This window comes from Mobula birostris, chromosome 7 (assembly GCF_030028105.1).
Source record: "Mobula birostris isolate sMobBir1 chromosome 7, sMobBir1.hap1, whole genome shotgun sequence".
NCBI classification, from domain to species: domain Eukaryota; kingdom Metazoa; phylum Chordata; class Chondrichthyes; order Myliobatiformes; family Myliobatidae; genus Mobula; species Mobula birostris.
The window spans coordinates 42,450,299-42,469,634 of NC_092376.1; the positions used below are offsets into that span (position 1 = coordinate 42,450,299).

At 42.1% G+C, this 19,336-nt stretch overlaps 1 protein-coding gene across 8 annotated transcripts in view; it reads right to left on the reverse strand.

Annotated features, from left to right (window-relative positions):
- Positions 1-9,675: 9,675 nt before the first annotated feature.
- The window catches only part of LOC140200147 (actin-binding protein WASF3-like), a 112,040-nt gene continuing 102,379 nt past the window's right edge, over positions 9,676-19,336 (reverse strand). For all 8 annotated transcript variants that reach the window (XM_072262997.1, XM_072262991.1, XM_072262996.1 and 5 more), the window contains one exon: positions 9,676-11,229. In XM_072262997.1, coding sequence (XP_072119098.1) covers positions 11,072-11,229 — 158 coding nt within the window. In that variant the 3' untranslated portion in view covers positions 9,676-11,071. The remainder of the gene's footprint in view (positions 11,230-19,336) is intronic.

Genomic DNA, 19,336 nt, shown 5'->3' on the forward strand with positions numbered 1-19,336 from the left:
TACAACAGTGGTGTGCAGATGAGCTTCTCTGAATGCACAATATGTCGAACCTTGAAGTGGATGGGCTGCAACAGCAGAAGACTATGAACCTATACTCAGCGGCCACTTTATTAGGTACAGGCGGTGCCAAAATAAAGTGATCAGTGAGTCTACCTGTACGTTTACGTTGATTGAAATAACGTAGCCCACAAGCCCTCTGTTCTGAAAAAATATATTAAATCTAGATCCCAGAACAAATGTTGTTTTCATTGCAAAATATGGCTGAAATACTCAAACTCTGACTATAATAGGCACATTCTGTAATATGGTCTCGATCTAACATTTGCAGAAATAGATGGCCATTTCAGGCTAAATCTTCTGAAGGCTTCGCTTCCCAGAAGGTAAATCCACTGTTGGAGAGGGGTTGGAATTGTTATTTTTCTTGTAGTTCAACGTTCCTATGCTTGCTTGTTGCCTCTCAAAATCCAACCCTACGTCCCCATCATGAAAGGTGGAAGTGGTTAAATCCAGCCAATAGTGATCTGGTAAAGCTGTATCAGCCAATCCCCTGTACAGTGCATGCAGTTGATTGCAAAAAATGTTGAAGAACTCCAACCATACTATTAACTTCAGGAGATGATGGAGAAGGGAGGTTACCCATGGCCTATGCTCTACTTAGGAGCTAGGGGCCCAAGGTCAAAGACGATGCTTGCTTGTATTTTTATATAATCACCCACTTACATGTGATTGGTCAGTGAATCTTACAGTAATTATGATACAGTGGCTTCTGTATTTTCCTAAAACCCTCTTAGTTTTCAATAGCAGGGTGTCAGGCCTGTCGAATCTGGCTATTTTATAGGTTAATTGTTAACACAAAATTTAGTTATCTCTACTCTGAATATGAGATGACCATGACAGCTTTGGCTTTTTCTTTACATTGCTCTCTCGGCTCCACTTTCCCTGTTTGTTCTTCATTCTTCTAACACTTAATAAAATTGCTTAGCAATAGGTTTTATGCCTCATTCTTGACTTCCAAAGAACCTTCAAGTCATAAAAATATCAGGACCCCATGTCACTGATTTTATCTGCTATTCTTTAATTCAGCAGGTGTCTCCATTGCTGTGAAGCTCAGTCCCCCAGTGGCATGTGTCAGCAGGTAGTCCATGCTACTGGCAAGGTGAACGAGACCATTAGATTGCTGGAATATCAGGAGCCATATCGAAAAATATGCCCTAGATGAGCCTTTCATTTGCTGTCCAGGCAGTGGTAAGAATAAGAAAAGCCTGTCCTTGCTTGAGGGGTTTCCAACTAAGAGACCCAGCTTGAAGGAGCAGAAAAAGGAGGAGAAACAGATTCAAACCACACCGGAACCGTCACAAACATCTGACCGAAGCAATCGAGCAATGGTGTCCATAGGATAAGAGCTGAGACTAGGTAGTGGGTGAGTTTACAATGTGGTTTCAGCCCATTACGGCTTATTAAAAGCCTTGAAAAGTTCAAAGTAAATTTATTACTTAACATCTGCCGGACGATGCTGAGGATGTTCTACGAGTCTGTGGTGGCCAGTGCTATCATGTTTGCTGTTGTGTGCTGGGGCAGCAGGCTGAGGGTAGCAGACACCAACAGAATCAACAAACTCATACCTAAGGCCAGTGATGTTGTGGGGATGGAACTGGACTCTCTGACGGTGGTGTCTGAAAAGAGGATGCTGTCCAAGTTGCATGCCATCTTGGACAATGTCTCCCATCTACTACATAATGTACTGGTTGGGCACAAGAGTGCATTCAGCCGAGATGCAACACAGAGCGTCATAGGAAGTCATTCCTGCCTGTGGCCATCAAACTTTACAACTCCTCCCTTGGAGGGTCAGACACCCTGAGCCAATAGGCTGGTCCTGGACTTACTTTCTGGCATAATTTACATATTACTATTTAACTATTTATGGTTTTATTACTATTTAATTATTTATGGTGCAACTGTAATGAAAACCAATTTCCCCTGAGATCAATAAAGTATTACTATGACTATGACTATTATTGAAGTACATATACTGTATGTCACCATATACAACCCTGAGATTCATTTTCTTGTGGGCATACTCAATAAATCTATAGAATAATGACTAATAATAATCAATGAAAGACTACCAAACTTGGGCGCCCAACCAGAAAGCAGAAGAAAACAAATTGTGCAAATACAAAAGCAAAGAAAGAATAATTAATAATAAATAAATAAATAAATAAATAAGTGATGAATATTGAGAATATTGTATGTTGAATGCTTGAAAGTGAGTCCATTGGTTGTGGGAACATGGCAATGATGGAGCAAGTGAAGTTGAGTGAAATTATCCCCTTTGGTTCAAGAACCTGATGGTTGAGGGGTAGCAACTGAGAGCTTTGAATGTGCAACCCTCCCTATAGAGAGTTCTTCCACTCTTGTTCAAGTTTCCTTGCACCTCACCTCACCCTTCCTCCACTCCAAATTAGAGAAACAATTTTATGCAAAAGTCATACTTGAATTAATCACAAAGCTATGCTTCAGTGGTATTGCCACTAGCCTATTCATGAAGAATCATTAAAAATATCTGATCTATAACTACTACCCTTATTCCTGTTTTGGCACTTTCCCAGTCTTAACAACCAATTGAAAAAAATTGGCCTATTTTCTTCAATCCTGCCTTACTAAATCTCAACACATTGATATTAACATTAATATTTGCATGTTATTATCTAGTTTGCCTCTAGATGGCATTGCTTAACCAATTAAAACCAATCATTACGCTTCATTCTGTAAACATAATCCAGAAACTAAATGTTCCTTTTTGTTTGATTGAGACAGCTTAACCCGTTAATTATGAGAACTTGCATTAGTCAAGACACCAACATTTTGTGTGGGGTGTGAGGCTCCTAATTGAAACTCAGCATTGTTTGAATGGCTTAAATTTAAAATATTATTAATTTAAAGTTAGATAAAAGAAACAGTGAACAACAGGAATTCTGCAGATGCTGGAAATTCAAGCAACACACATCAAAGTTGCTGCTGAACACAGCAGGCCAGGCAGCATCTGTAGGAAGAGGTGCAGTCGACGTTTCAGGCCGAGACCCTTTGTCTGAAACATCGACTGCACCTCTTCCTACAGATGCTGCCTGGCCTGCTGCGTTCACCAGCAACTTTGATGTGTGTTGCTTAAAAGAAACAGTGGCATGGTTTAATAACTAAGAGGTCAGTACAAAATTATGTGGAACATTGACATAAATTAGTGATGTGATTAAATTTAAAACATAATTGAAGCTTACAATATGTTGCCATAAGGACTGTACAATGGTCTAAAGTAGAAACCATTTGTTCTTTACAATTCCCACTTTATTCAACTTCGTCACATTCTGACAATAAAAAAGACTTTGACTGAAACCTGGAACTCCTCCTAAAATTCTTCGGCAGAAATCCAGCATAAGGCAGGTGTCTTAAGTAATTCAATTTTTTTTTGACAATTATTATCATTTTAAAGGAACTTCCAAGGTAATTATGTATCATTATTAGAAATAGTGAATCTTCCTGTGTTCGAGATGTTGCTGGCACTAAATCAAACAAAGAGCTTTCGAATCCAAAATGTAAAATTACGTGTCAGTATAAAAATAACTCAGCAACATCACTGAATTATACCAGTGAGGTATTATGTTTAAATGGGGATTATTCAAGTGGGTGACAATGTGAAAGGGCTAATGAGGCTATGCACTGAAGCAGATATAAATTTGTTGCTGGTCTGCTTGGAGATAATGTACCTGGTCATTCTTGCTGCAGTGGCAATTACAGACCCCAGTCTTCCTGGCCCTGTTCCTGATCACTGTGCAGTGACATCAGCTGACAAACCCCAAGTGTGCTAACTGGGATTTCCCAGTGTAACCTGTTAGGGTAAAATAAAAGGATGAAAGAAGTTGCCTTTACGGGACTCCTGGATGTACATCAGGAAGCTAGGAATAATTGTAAGTAACAACAGAAAATACTAGAAATACTCAGCCGGTCGGCAGCAATGGCAGGGGGTAAGGAAGGAGGAGGAGGAAGACAGGGGGAAGGAGAGGAGTGAGGGGGAGAGAGATTGATTGAGAGATTGCTTGTTTCCATGTATATAGAAAAAAAAAACAAACAACGTTTCAGAGTTCTCGTAAAAATGAGGAAACTTTAAAGTGGCAAACAAGGGAAAGGACTAGGAAGAACAATGAGAGTGCCTGTGAAGGACTAGAGATCAAGAAGGGATGGTTGACACAACTTGGTGTTGACAGAGAGAGAGAAAGAAAGTTTTAAACCTTTTTTTTTCTCTCTCTCTTCACTAAATTGCGAACTGACTGCTGGCATTCCCTAGTATTCACCTTTATTTCAGATGTTCAGCAGATTTGAGGCATCTGCTGTGCTTGGCATCTCACATTTCTAGCAGGCTTTACTTTTACTGCTCTCACTGTCTGTCTCTATTTCATACTCTCCACTGCCATCGATCATTTTGCAGACACTAATCACATGTGCCTGATCGGAGAAGGAAGAAGAGAGAATGTCCAAGGTGGGTGTGGTCTTTGATTATGCTTGTTTCTTCACTGAGAAAGCGAGAAGTATAGCTGGTTCCCATGACATGCGGAGCTGTATCCACAGCTCTCCGCGGTTTCCTGAAAGAAGTTACAACACCAAGCTGATATGCATCCAGATGGAATGCTTTCTATGGTGCATCGATTAAAAATTGGTAAACATCGACAGGGACATGCCAAATTTCTTTTGACCAGGCACAGATTGCTCCAGGTGCTGTTTCTAATGTTCCAGTATCCATGTGCCCATCATTTACCATTATCGGCTGCCTCAGAACAGCAACTTATATTCTTTCATGGTTTCTAGCTGTATTTGAAATATCTTAAACACAAGTAAGTCTGCAGATGCTGGACATCCAGAGCAGCACATACAAAATGCTGGAGGAACTCAGCACGCCAAGCAACATCAATTGAAATGAATAAACAGGTGACATTTCGGGCCGCGACCCTTCTTCAGGACTGAAAAGAAAGGGGGAAGACACTAGAAGTTGCAGTATGTAATCTTCATGCATATAATGTACTCATTCCAATTCCAGCTTTACAGACGCACATAGAGCTAGGTCATTTGATGAGCTCATCGTCATCAAAGGTTTAGTACTTGAAACACTTTTTTAATGCATCTAACATATAGCTCAGGAGGGACATGTAAGAAAATGAGACAGGCACAAGAAGGGTTATGAAAGAGGAAGGAGGATTAGGGTTGATGAAAATATTGCTCTATTTTATTACCATTCATTACTGGATTTGTCATGGATTGCTTCAGGTGGAACATAAGAATGTAATTGGAGCAGGATTAGGCCATTCATCTCTTAAACCTGACAACTATCGATATGAGAGGTGCTGATCTGCCCCAAGCCTCATCTCCTTTTTGTGCCAATTTCTTGAGGTCATCAATTCCCTAATCTTTCAAAAAGTTATCTACTTTCTTCTTAAATACTCCCAGTGATCTAGCCTCTGCAATCCTCTGGTTAAAGAATTCCAGATTCATCACCCTCTATGAGAAGTTCTTATGCAACTTAATGTTATAAGATCATACTCTATTTTGTAAATATATACCTTCCTTCAAGATTCTCTCATTAGTGGAAACATCTCAACATGTTTTCTTTGTGTCCCTCACTTGCTTGTCCCTCAGGGCCACATCTGCTTCAGCAAAAGCATTCTTCAAAACTCACAGAATTTATAGATCTAACTTCTTCGGTGAGTCATGATAGCAAACCTGCTCGTCTCAAACTCCTGTTTATGATTTTGTTTTATTCTACTTCCAGTGCCACTATATGTTTTCTTAAATAAGGAGACCAACCCTGCCACAGTTGTGGTCTCATGAATTTTAACAGTATTTCACCATTTCTAAATTCCAACCCACCTTTACTAAAGGCCAATATTCAATTTATCTTTCTAACCACTCACTGCATGCAGCTTGATTGCTCTGTACTTCACTTGTCTGAAATCTTTCTCCATTTAGATAAATCTAAATTTAGATTCCTTTCACTGAAGTGAAAAAAAACCTCACACGGAACTCCATATGACAAGTTTTTGCTGAATCATTCAACCCACATAATTTTTGCAGTCTAAATATTTTCAACACTACGTGATCTCCACCCTGTTTTTGAGCATCAAACTTTAAACTTACTTTTCATGTGGTGGATTAAGCATTTTCTAGCACAGTAAACCCAGTAGATGAGATTATAGGGATTTGGGACATTACCTGGGGTATACCACAATAATAGTTAAGGCCTGAGCGGCAAATAAAGAACTTACATTTACATAGTCCTTCTTTCAACTTTAAAATATCAAGTATTTTGCAGTCAATAAAACAGAATCAGAATCAGGTTTAATATCACTAGCATATGTCATTGTTAAATTTATGGCAGAAGTACAATTAAATACATGATAAATAATATATAGAAAAAACTGAGTTACATTAAGTATATATATGTCTATTAAATAGTTAAGTTAAAACAAGCAATGCAAAATAACAGCAATAAACAGTAGTGAGCCAGTGTTCATGAGTACATTGTCCATTTAGAAAACGGATGGCAGAAGGGAAGAAGCTGTTCCTGAATCACAGAGTACTTGCCTTCCGGCTTCTGTACCTCATTGCCAACAGTAACAGTGTGAAGTAGGGAGGTCATAGGTGATGGGGGTCCTTAATGATGGACACCACCTTCCTAAGGCACTGCTCCTTGAAGATGTCTTGGATACTACAGAGGCTAGTACCTGTGATGGAGGTGACTAATTTTACAAGTTTCTGCAATTTATTTCAACTTTGTGCAGTAGCCTCCCCATACCAGACAGCCAGCCAGAATGCTGTTCACGGGTACATTTGTAGAAGTTTTCGAGTGTTTTAGTTGACAAACCAAACCTCCTCAAACTCCCAATGAAATAGAGCCACTGTCTTCCCTTCTTTATAACTGCATCAATATATTGCGTCCAGGTTAAGTCCTCAGAGATATTGACACCCAGGAACTTGAAATGTCTCACTCTCACCACTCCTGATCCCTCTATGAGGATTGGTTTGTGTTCCCTCCTCTTACCCTTCCTGACGTCCACAACCAGCTCTTTGGTCTTGCTGATTTCAAGATGAGTGCGAGACTGTTGCTGCAACAACCTTGAATATAATATTAATGGCAAGTCTCTTGGGGTCTGTGTCCATAGGACACTCAAAGCTGCTGTGCAGGTTGACAGTGTTGTTCAGAAGGCCTAAGGTGTCCAGGCATTAATCAACCATGGGACTGAGTTCAAGAGCAATGAGGTAATGTTCCAGCTATACAAGACCTTGGTCAGACCCCACTTGGAGTACTGTGCTCAGTTCTGGTCACTTCACTACAGGAAGGATGTGGATACTATAGAGAGAGTGCAGAGGAGATCTACAAGGATGCTGCCTGGATTGGATGGCATACCTCATAAGAATAGGTTGAGTGAACTTGGCCTTTTCTCCTTGGAATGACAGAGGATGAGAGGTGACCTGATAGAGATGTATAAGATGATAAGGGGCATTGATTGTGTGGAAGCTTTTTCCCTGGGGTGAAATGGCTAACACGAGAGGGCATAGTTTTAAGATGCTTGGAAATAGGTACCGAAGGGATGTCGGGGTTAAGTTTTTCACACAGAGAATAGTGGATGTGTGGAATGCACTGCCGGCAGCACTGGTGGAAGCAGATACAATAGGGTCTTTTAAGAGCCTCTTAGATAGGTACATGGAGCTTAGAAAAATAGAGGGCTATACACTAGGGAAATTCTAGGCATTTTTTAGAGTAGGTTATATGGTTGGCACAACATTGTGGGCTGAAGGGTCTGTAATGTGTTGTAGATTTCTATGTTCTATGACAGCACTCAACTAATTGGTAAACTGGTAAACACTGTTATAAAGTAGGGAGAAACAGCAATGTGTGTATTCTAATAAGTTACAAACAATAATAAAATACTTAGTCAATACACAGCTTTGGCAGAGGGATAAGATTTGGCCAAAACATAGGGAATCACTTATCAAAGGTAGCATGGAATATTTTAATTCTATCTGAGAGATTAAATAGAGTTTAATCTAAAGGAAAGCAGCATCCATCATCAGGGAACCACACCACCCAGGCTATGCTCTCTTCTCACATTGCCATCAGGAAGAAGGTACATAAACCAGGACACACACCACCAGGTTCAAAACCAGTTATTACCCCTCAACCATCAGGCTCTTGAACCAAGGGAGTAACTTGTCTTGCCCCACCATTGAAATGTTCCCACAATCTATGGACTCACTTTCAAGGAATCTTCATCTCATGTTCTCAATATTTATTGTTTATTTATTGATTATTATTATTTTTTGTATTTGCACAGATTTATTGTCTTCTGCACTCTAGTTGAATGCCAAAGTTGGGCAGTCTTCCATTGACTTTATTATGGTCATTATTCTATAGATTTATTGAGTATGCCCACTAGAAAATTAATCTCAGGTTTGTATTTGGTGACATATATGTATTTTGATAATAAATTTACTTTGAACTTGTTTAGATATTGGACAGAAAACATGCACTCCCTCATTGCGGGTAAAGCCCTCCCCACCATTGAGCACCTCCCCACAGAGCACTGTTGCAGGAAAGCAGCATCCGTCATCTAGGACCTCCACCACCCAAACCATGCTCTCTTTTCACTGCTGCATCAGAAAGCAGGTACAGGAACCTCAGGACCCACACCACTAGGTTCAGGAACAGTTATCCCTCAGCTATCATGCTCTTGAACTAGAGGGGATAATTTCATTCACCCCATTACTGAACTGTTCCCACAACCTATGGACCCACTTTCAAGGACTTGTTATCTCATGTTTTTGATACTTATTGCTTATTTATTTATTCCTTTTTTTTATTTGCATAGTATGTTGTCTTTTGCACATTGGTCATTTGTCCAAATTGTCGGGTGCAGTCTTTCATCAATTCTATTTTATTTCTTGGATTTATTGCATCTGCCTGCAAGAAAACAAATTGTTAAGAGTTGTATATGGTGACATACATGTATTTTGATAATAAATTTACTTTGAACTTTGAACCTGGAGCAGCATGATTTTATACACTAACACTAACAACAGGATCTGCTCCTGATGAATTGCAAATGTTCAGCTGAATGAAGCAGGAAAGTTATGGTATTTATATTACTTGGGCATTGTACATGCAGTTACACCCTTCTGATTTATTTGGAGGAACAGTACGACTTTTGAATTAGATTAAAAGGGAGTGGGAAGGGGAGTAGGAGGTGGCAGTGGAGAACGAATCATCACTGCGTCAAGAGCTGCCTGTTGGGAATATGCACTGCATGACTTTCAACCCCATCTCAGAAGATCATCCTATCCAGAATACATTAGCAAATTGTTACTATGAACTCCCAAAGAGGATACTGACGGTTACTTGATCAGTTCCAACATATATGTGGGCACTTTGAGTAACTTTTCTTCACTGGAATTTTGGATGGAATGAAAGAAACACAGCCAGGAAGATAGAAATTCTACACGTCTAATTTCCAACAGCGTAAATGGACCCAAAGGAATTATGATTCCAAAGGTTACAGACTGCACTTATGAAAGTAAGGTGCATTCTCTACAATATTAGGAATGTTTAATAAAACACAAGAAAACTGGGGGCAACATATTTTATTTTGCTGTTTAGTTTATTTGACTTCAATTTCGTAATTTCAGCCATTGTAATTTTACACATCTATAAGATTAGAAAATAAAATGTAAATTAAAATTCAGTATGAAACAAATCAAGCATAACTTATGTTTACAAAGTGGTTTTGATATGTTATTCTTTAAAATTGTTAATACTGCAAATATACGAAACAAGAACAGTAATTCCAAAGAAATGGTACTCATTTGAATTACATACAAGATCGATGACATTGCATACAGGAATTAAAATAAAGCTTTCACTATTGGCTATATCTGACGTCTACCTCATAAATATTATACATCAGTAGAACAGTATAACATTTCAATGCAATATTCTAATTTGTTTCAATTTAACATGGTAATTAGAGAGGTAATCATTAAAATATCAAAATAAAATTTGTAGATTGAGAATGAAAGAGTTGCAAATCTTAACTGCAAAATAATATTGTACCGAGCTATTTTGCAGTTGTTATTCTCAAAGTTTATATTATACTGGTAAATATTTCTTTAAGTTTAATGAAAATTTAACTTTAGTTTAGCTAGCCCAACTAGTGACTTTGTGAAGGGGAATATGTGGGGTCCTGCAAGTTCAGGTTGATAGCACTGTTGAAAAGTTATTGAATCCATATTACTGTGTCAGTATTCCAATTTCTGTGCTAAACGGATTCATTTTGCCCAACGATCCATTCATTCTTAATCCGTGAAGCTACTTCAGTGGCAGGCTTGAATTTAGATACATAACACTATTCACATCCCTCTTAAAGAAAACTGAATGTTGTCTGTTGCCCAGGATTTGCTTACAAGTGAAACCACTATTGTACCAAAAAGAATCCAGCAGTTAATGTATATATCATTTTCATAAATAGTAACATGATAGTAACCTGTTGTTGTTTATGGAAACAATAACTACTGGATTCAGTAACTTAGGTGGCAAATATTTGCCAGGACACTGGGGCTAAGTTTCACTTGTCGAAAATCAAAAATATAATGCTCAATTTCTATGTTTCATTAATACATCAATCAAGCATTTTTAATAACACTGACGTTGATAACAAAGTGACATACTAATTGGTATTTGATTCCAAGTTTCTTAATTTGTTCCTACAAAATGTGTTCATTGTAAATCAACAATTGTACTTCTACAATCTAAACAAAAGAAGTCATGGATCACACTCTTGGGTGGTGTGTTTAAATAATTCAAATTATGAATAATTCTGGTTCACTAGCTAGAGAAACAATCACAACATCCCAGCATTCTTTCTCACCTCATTCAAAATCAATTTAAATAACTATATAGTTTCAGATTTGATCTCTATTACTTTTCATAATAATTTATGAAGTGATATTTAATAAAACTATTGCAGCACTCATGTTAGTCAGACCAATCATTCTCATCAAACTCTGAATCGTCATCTGAATCACTATATTCTACAGCAATACGTCTTGACAGAATAGTTGCCACATCATTCCCAACTGGTTCTCGCTTAGCTTCTTGCTCACGTTGCTCTTGAACTTTCTTCAGTTGAATTCCTAAAACAAAGGAAGTTGACTCCAGTAAGCTAGGCAGAACCCACTGAACTATAGAAAATACATCTTTTGCTTAGAATGAGGCATCAGAATGTGATAAGCCTGAATTTCTCCCTTATGCAAGAAAGTCAAAATTGCTAAATCAAAAATAAAAAGCACTATAGAACATATTTTACCTTTTACTGTTATGACTGAGTAAACTGCCAATGTTGGTTATAAATCATATTAACAATAATGAATATTGCTACTGATAATTAATTTAAACTAAAGTCATTTTTACACATAGAAATACTATTATCAATGGTAATTCTGGCTGAAAACAATTAAAACAGAATTAAATCAATTAAATCATCAGCTTAAAAACAACATTCATATCCCAACCTGCACAAATTACACTGTAATCATTACGGAATTGTACATGATTCATTAATTTGCACGAATTGATTTCTAAGAAGTCTTGGATTGGGATCTCAAGGAAGAAAAATAAATAAAGCAAGAATGGAAATATTCAAAAAGAAATTTTTTCTACCATTCCTCATAAAAGATTGGAAACATTGGCAATTGACAATAAACAATTTAACCAGCTCTCTAGAAATACTGTACAAATAAATTGGTAAACTGTTTAATTATGTACCAAGGTACACTGAAAAATTTATCTTGCATACCATTTCTACAGATCAATTCATTATAACAACGAATTGAGGCATTTACAAGGTAAAGCAATAACAGAGTGCGGAATGAAATGTTAAAGTTATAGGGAATGTGCAATGCAGGCAAACAGCAAGGTGCAAGGTCATAATGAGCTAGACTGTGAGGTCATGAGTTCATTCTGTACTATGGAACTGTTCAATAGTCTTAAAACAAGGGATAAAATAGTAACAAGACAGTCACACTTCTGAAGCAGTGTTAATTCTCATTTCTAACTCTATTCCCATGTTCTAAAGAAACTTCAGAGAGTGGTCAATGTCAACATCAAAACTGGAAACTATTTCCAGACATTAGAGTTAGAGTCATAGAGAAGTACAGCACAGAAACTGGCCCTTAGGCCCATCAAGTCCATGTCAAAACCATTTCAACTGCCTACTCCCATCGATCTGCACCGGGACCATATCCCTCCATACCCCTCCCATATCCCTCCAAACCCCTCCCATCCATGTATCTATCCAAACACTGAAATAAAGCTTACATGCATTACCTGTGCTGGCGGCTCATTCCACACTCCCATGCTCCTTTGAGTGAAGAAGTTTCCCCTCATGTTCCCTTTAAAGTTTTCACTTTCCACCCTTAACCCATGATCTCTGGTTGTAGTCTCACCCAACCTCAGTTTAAAAAGCCTATCTATACGCCTCATAATTTTGCATATCTCTATCAAATCTCCTCTTCAGTCTTCTGCGTTCTAAGGAATATGGTCCTAACTTGTCCAATCCTTCCTTAATCCAGGTCCTCCATACCCAGCAACATCCTTGTAAATTTTCTCTCTACTCTTTCAACCGTGTTTACATCTTTCCTGTAGGTAGATGACCAAACTCCACACAATACTCCAAATTATGTCTCACCAGCGTCTTATACAACTTCAACGTAACATCTCATCTTCTGTGTTCAATACATTGATTTATGAAGGCCAATGTGCTGTTACATACTTCATGGATATCTTGTGACTGTCTTATGAGGATGATGTAATGGACTTGCGGAGGTCATATGATGTAATTTTCCCACCAGTGAGGTCACATGATGACCTGTTCTCAACAGGTATATAAAAGAGACCCCTGACGTGTCGTAGTTAGTTTTCAGTTTAGTTTTGTGTTGGTTACTCCATATTGTTGCGTATTTGTCTTATGACGCAGTTTCCTTTTAAAGTGGAGTGCTACTTTCTATTGTAAGTAGTATTGGAGAGTGAAGTCCTTACCAAAATACAGGAATTCGTCGAGTCGAGTAAAGCTGATATCGTTTGGCGGTTTTGGAGAGGATCGACCTTTATTGAATCTTCATTCAAGTAACAGTGACCTGCAACTGAGATATCCCCCCCTAAAGTAGGAAGGATAGTGCAGTGTCTGTTCTCCAGAGGAACAGGTCAACTCCTTTAAACCGTTTTACTTCCGTTGTTGTGATTCCTGCGGACAAGGCAGGTTCCAGCTGAGATCAGCAGTAACGACACGTCTTTGAGGAATTCTTTACTTCAGGAAAGTCTCTCCTAATAGACTGTATAAATCTCTTGGACTTTCGAATTTACCATTCTAAGAACTGTGTTCAAATTTACCACTTTAAGAACTGTTTTCGCATTTACCCTTTTAAGAACTGTTCCAGAGTTGCCGCATAGCAGTTAACTTTCTGTTAAGTCAGTCGTTTAAATATATTTCACTATATTTTTGAGTAGAGTTTAATAAATGTTTGTTTGTTTTTATAAAGCCTGAGTCGATTCTATATTCATTGTTGCCGGTCACATGACAGTGCCAAAAACTTTCTTTATGACACTATCTAGCTGTCACACCACTTTCAACGGACCTGTATTCCCAGATCCCTTTGTTCTACCACACTCCTCAGTGCCTTAACATTCACTGTTAAGACCTACCCTGGTAGGTCCTACCGAAGTGGAAAACCTCACACTTGTCTGCTCTAAATTCTATCTGCCATTTTCAGCACATTTTTCCAGCTGATGTAGATTCTTCCTCCAGGTGTCATCCACAAATTTTCTGATCCAGTTAACAACATTATCATCCAGATCACTGATATAGATGACAAACAACAAAGAACACAGAGCCGATCCCTGCGGCACTCCACTAGTCACAGGCCTCCAGTCAGAGAGGCAACCATCTACTACCACCCTCTGGCTTCACCCACAAAGCCAATATCTAATCCAATTTAATGCCTCATCTTGAACGGTGAGCAACCGAACCTTTCTAACCAATCTCCCATGTGGGACCTGTCAAATGCCTGCTAAAGTCCATGTAGATAACATCCACTCCTTTGCCTTCATCCACTTTCCTGGTAACTTCCTCAAAAAACTCTACAAGATGATCAGAGACCAGCCGAGCTACGACGGCGCGATCAGCGCCCTCAAAAGACAATACCTGCAGCCGGTAAACACCGTCTATGCACGCCATCGCTTAGCGATGTGGCAGCAGCGGCCCAGGGAGTCGAGCGCTGAGTTTGTCCGGGCCCTACAGACACTCGTGCGGACCTGCGGCTGCCGAGAACTGACAGCCGAAGAGCATGCGGAGTTCCTAGTGAGAGACGCCTTCGTCACGGGGGTCAGGTCAGTGTATGTGCGCCAGCGGCTGCTGGAACAAGCTGATCTTCCCTTACGTTCGGCGATTGAGCTGGCCGACATGTTGGAGGCCACTCTGCACAACTCTGGTGCTCTCCAGGCACGCGATCTCCTGACGGCCTCGTGTACACCACAGACTCCGCAACCCACCAGTGAATCGACCTCGGCTGCTGCCAGTCATGAGTCCGCGAAGTGCTACTTCTGCTGACTCGAGAAGCACCCTCGGAAACGCTGCCCGGCCCGAGAAGCTACCTGCTCCAGCTGCGGAAAGAAGGGCCACTTCGCCAAGGCCTATAAGTCCAAACCACAAGAGGGATTGAGCAGCACCGCGTGCGAGACATGGGGGTCGCCATCTTGCTTGCCGCCATTGCGAGACATGGGGGCGGGCATCTTGGTTGGCGCCACCTCCCACCGCCTACGACCCACAAGTGCTCACGAGGCATCCCACCACGCCGGACCAAGACAGCGACTCAACTCTGGCCTCCGTGACCCTTGACCAAAGCGCTCCCCACCAGCTCGCAGGGTCAATGATGGACATCCTGGTGGAGGGGCACAGGACAAGCTGCCTGGTTGACACAGGCAGCACCGAGAGTTTTATCCACCCGGACACGGTGCAGAATTGTGGACTCACGATACGGCCGGTAAGTCAGAGGGTTGCCATGGCTTCCAGGTTGCATACAACAGACATCCGGGGGGGTTGTGTAGCGACGCTAATGGTTCAGGGCACAGAATATCAAGACTTTACATTACTGGTTATGCCTCAACTGTGTGCCCCTGTGCTATTGGGGCTCCACTTCCAGAGCCACCTGAAAAGCGTGACAATGGAGTATGACGGGCCCCTCCCACCAATCACTGTCATAAATCCCCAGTTTTGTAGGGATATGTCACATACCCCGCTACTGACCACCCACACACACCGACCCACACATCCCACCCAGCACCATGCCAACTGCCGCACTACCGACACCAATTGCGGCCTCTCCACCCTCAAGATCCCTCCACCACCGCTGTTCACCAACCTGACCCCCGACTGTAAACCTGTGGCAACTAAAAGCAGGAGGTACAGCGCAGGGGGCAGAGCCTTCATTAAGTCGGAGGTGCAGCGGCTGCTCAGGGAGGGGGTCTTTGAGGCAAGCACAAGTCCTTGGAGGGCGCAGGTGGTCGTTGTTCGGAACAGGGAGAAAAATAAGATGGTCGCCGACTATAGCCAGACCATCAATAGGTTCACGCAGCTCGACGCGTACCCTCTACCCCGCATCGCAGATACGGTCAATCAGATAGCACAGTACAAGGTGTACTCAACCACAGACCTAAAATCCACTTACCATCAGCTCCCCATCCATCGGGAGGACTGCCCTTATACTGCCTTCGAGGTGGACGGCAGGCTTTACCCTTCCTGCGCGTCCCCTTCGGTGTCACAAATGGTGTATCTGTCTTCCAGAGGGCGATGGACCGGATGGTGGACCAGTGCCAACTGAAAGCTACATTCCCGTATCTGGATAACATCATCATCTGTGGTCACGACCGGCAGGATCATGACAAAAATTTTTCCAAGCGGCCAAAGCTTTCAATCTCACCTGTAACAAGGAAAAGTGTGTGTTCGGAATCACCCGACTTGCTATCCTTGGGTGTGTCATAGAGAACAGAGTCATTGACCCTGACCCCGACCATATGCGCCCCCTGTTGGAATTCCCTCTTCTCAACACCCTCAAAGCCCTCAAAAGCTGCCTGGGCTTCTTTTCATATTATGCCCAATGAGTCTCTAACTACGCAGACAAGGCCCGCCCCCTGGTCAAGTCCACCACATTCCCCCTCTCAGCCGAGGCCCGCGTGGCCTTCAGCTGCATTAAAGGGGACATTGCCAAAGCAGCAATGCATGCGGTGGACGAGGCCATTCCCTTCCAAGTAGAGAGTGACGCCTCCGACTTCGCGCTGACTGCTACCCTCAACCAGGCAGGAAGGCCGGTGGCGTTCGTCTTCGTACCCTTCAAGGCCCTGAACTTCGGCACTCCGCGGTGGAGGAAGAGGCCCAGGCCATAGTGGAAGCTGTTAGGCACTGGAGGCACTATCTCGCCGGCAAAAAGTTCACCCTGCTAACTGACCAGCGCTCAGTCGCATTCATGTTTAGTAACTAACAGCAGGGCAAAATCAAAAACGATAAAATTCTGAGGTGGAGAATCGAACTCTCTACCTTCAACTATGACATCATGTACAGGCCTGGGAAGCTCAACGAGCCCTCCGATGCCCTATCCCGGGGAACGTGCGCCAGCGCGCAGATCGACCAACTATACGCCCTACATGTAGATCTTTGCCACCCGGGGGTCTCCCGGCTTTTCCACTTCGTGAAAGCCCAGAACCCGCCTTACTCCCTTGAGGAAATCAGGACGATGACCAGGGACTGCCAAATCTGTGCAGAGTGCAAACCGCACTTCTACTGACCCGAAAAGGCACAACTAATCAAGGCCACCCGCCCCTTTGAGCGACTGAGTGTTGACTTCAAGGGCCCCCTTCCCTCCACCGACCGCAATGTGTACTTTCTTAACATTATCGACGAGTACTCGCGGTTCCCCTTCTCCATCCCCTGCCCCGACACCACTACCACGTCAGTTATAAAAGCCCTGCGCAAGCTCTTCACTCTGTTCAGATACCCATGCTATATCCACAGTGACAGAGGGTCCTCATTTATGAGTGACGAGCTGCGCCAATACCTGCTGGCTAGGGGAATTGCAACTAGTAGGACCACGAGCTATAATCCCTGGGGGAATGGACAGTGGAGAAGGAGAATGGCACGGTGTGGAAGGTCACACTCTTAGCCCTCAGGTCAAAGGGACTGCTGGTCTCCCGCCGGCAGGAGGTCCTTCCCGAGGCACTCCACTCCATCCGCTCCCTGTTATGCACAGCCACCAATGCCACCCCTCATAAGCGTCTCTTTTCTTTTCCCAGGAAGTCAACCACTGGGACCACCCTACCAACTTGGCTGATGTCCCCGGGGCCAGTGTTGCTCCGGAAACATGCGAGGAGCAATAAATACTCCCCGATGGTTGAGAAGGTTCACTTACTTCATGTGAACCCCCAGTATGCCTATGTGGTTTTACCTGATGGGCGGGAGGACACGGTCTCCATCCGCGACCTGGCGCCCACAGGAGCACCGGGCCCCTGCCCTGAACACTCCGTGGTGACTATTAACCCCGTATCCACCAATGTATATACCCACGAGACACCGTGCACTCCAAGCCCTGCATAGACACCACACGACACTCCCATACCGGGTGTGATGCACCCTCACGATAAATTACTGACGCCTAACGTGCTGGCACCTCAAGTCAGGCCGGAGCCAGCACAACCACCGTCGCCGATGCAATCACCACCGGTGCTACGTAGATCACAGCGACGGACTCGACCGCCTGATAGATTTGACCTGTAAATAAACTTGTTTTAAATATTGTCACTTCACCCCGCGGGACTCTTTTTAAAAAAGGAGGGGTGAGTGTGGTAAACCATATATATATGTTGTAACTAGGTTAACTGTCTGGACACACCCCTCTGCTGACTGCCCCTGTGGCTCCTCCCACAGACGCCTGAATAAAGGCGATTGGGCCATGGCTCCTCCTCTCAGTCCAGGGGCAAATACTCAGCATGGTGGAGGTCACATTTTACTGCTAATAAAAGCCTTTCAGTATTTACTCTACTTCCAGTCTTTTGGAGTTATTGATGGTGCATCAAGACTATCTTTAATCAGTCCATGTCTACCCAAATACTCATATATCTGGTCCCTTGGAATACCTTCCAATAACTTTCCCACAACTGATATCAGACTTAGTGCCCTACAATTCCCAGGTTTATGTTTAGAGCCTTTTTTAAACAGCGGAACAATGTTGGATATCCTCCAATCTACTGGTACCTCTCCTGTTGCTAGGGATAATTTAAGTATCTCTGCTAGGGCCCCAGCAATTTCTGCACTTGCCTCCTAAGGAACACCTTGTCAGGCCCTGGGGATTTATCCACCAGGTTTTGCCTCAGGATAGCAAACACCCCCTCCTCTGTAATCTGTACAGGGCCCATGAAGTTGATGCCACTTTGTCCCACTTCTGTAGACTCTGTATCCATTTCCTGAGTAAATACAGATGCAAAAAAATTATTTAAGGTCTCTCCTATTTGTTTTGGCTCCAGGCATGGATTACCATTCTGGTCTTCCAGAGGACCAATTTGTCCTCTGCAATCCTTTTGTTCTTTTCATATCTGTAGAATCCCTTAGAACCCCTTCACCTTGTCTGCTAGAGCAACTTCACACCTTCTTTTAGACCTCTTGATTTCTTTCTTAAGTGTTCTCTTACATTTCTTATACTCCACAGGCACCTCATTTGTACCGATCTGCCTATATGTGCTGCGCATCTCATTTTTTCTCTTAATGAGGGCCTCAGTATTTCTTGAAAAACCACGGTTCCCTATACTTGTTATCTTTACCTTTTATTCTGACAGGCACAAACAAGTTTCGACTCTAAAAATTTCATTTTTGAAGGCCTCCTACTTACCAAGTACACCTTCACCAGAAAAAAAGCCTGTCCCAATCCATACTTGCCAGATCATTTCTGATACCATTAAAACTGGCCTTTCTCTGATTTAGAATCTCAACCTGCGGACCAGACCAATCTTTTTGCATATTTACTTTGAAACTAATGGCATTGTGGTCACTAGAGGCAAGTGTTCCCCTACACAAACTTCTGTCACCTGTCCTGCCTCATTCCTCAACAGCAGATCCAGTATTGCACTCTCTCACTGGGACTTCTACACACTGATGAAGGAAACTTTCCTGAACACATTTGAGAAACGCTATACCATCCAGTC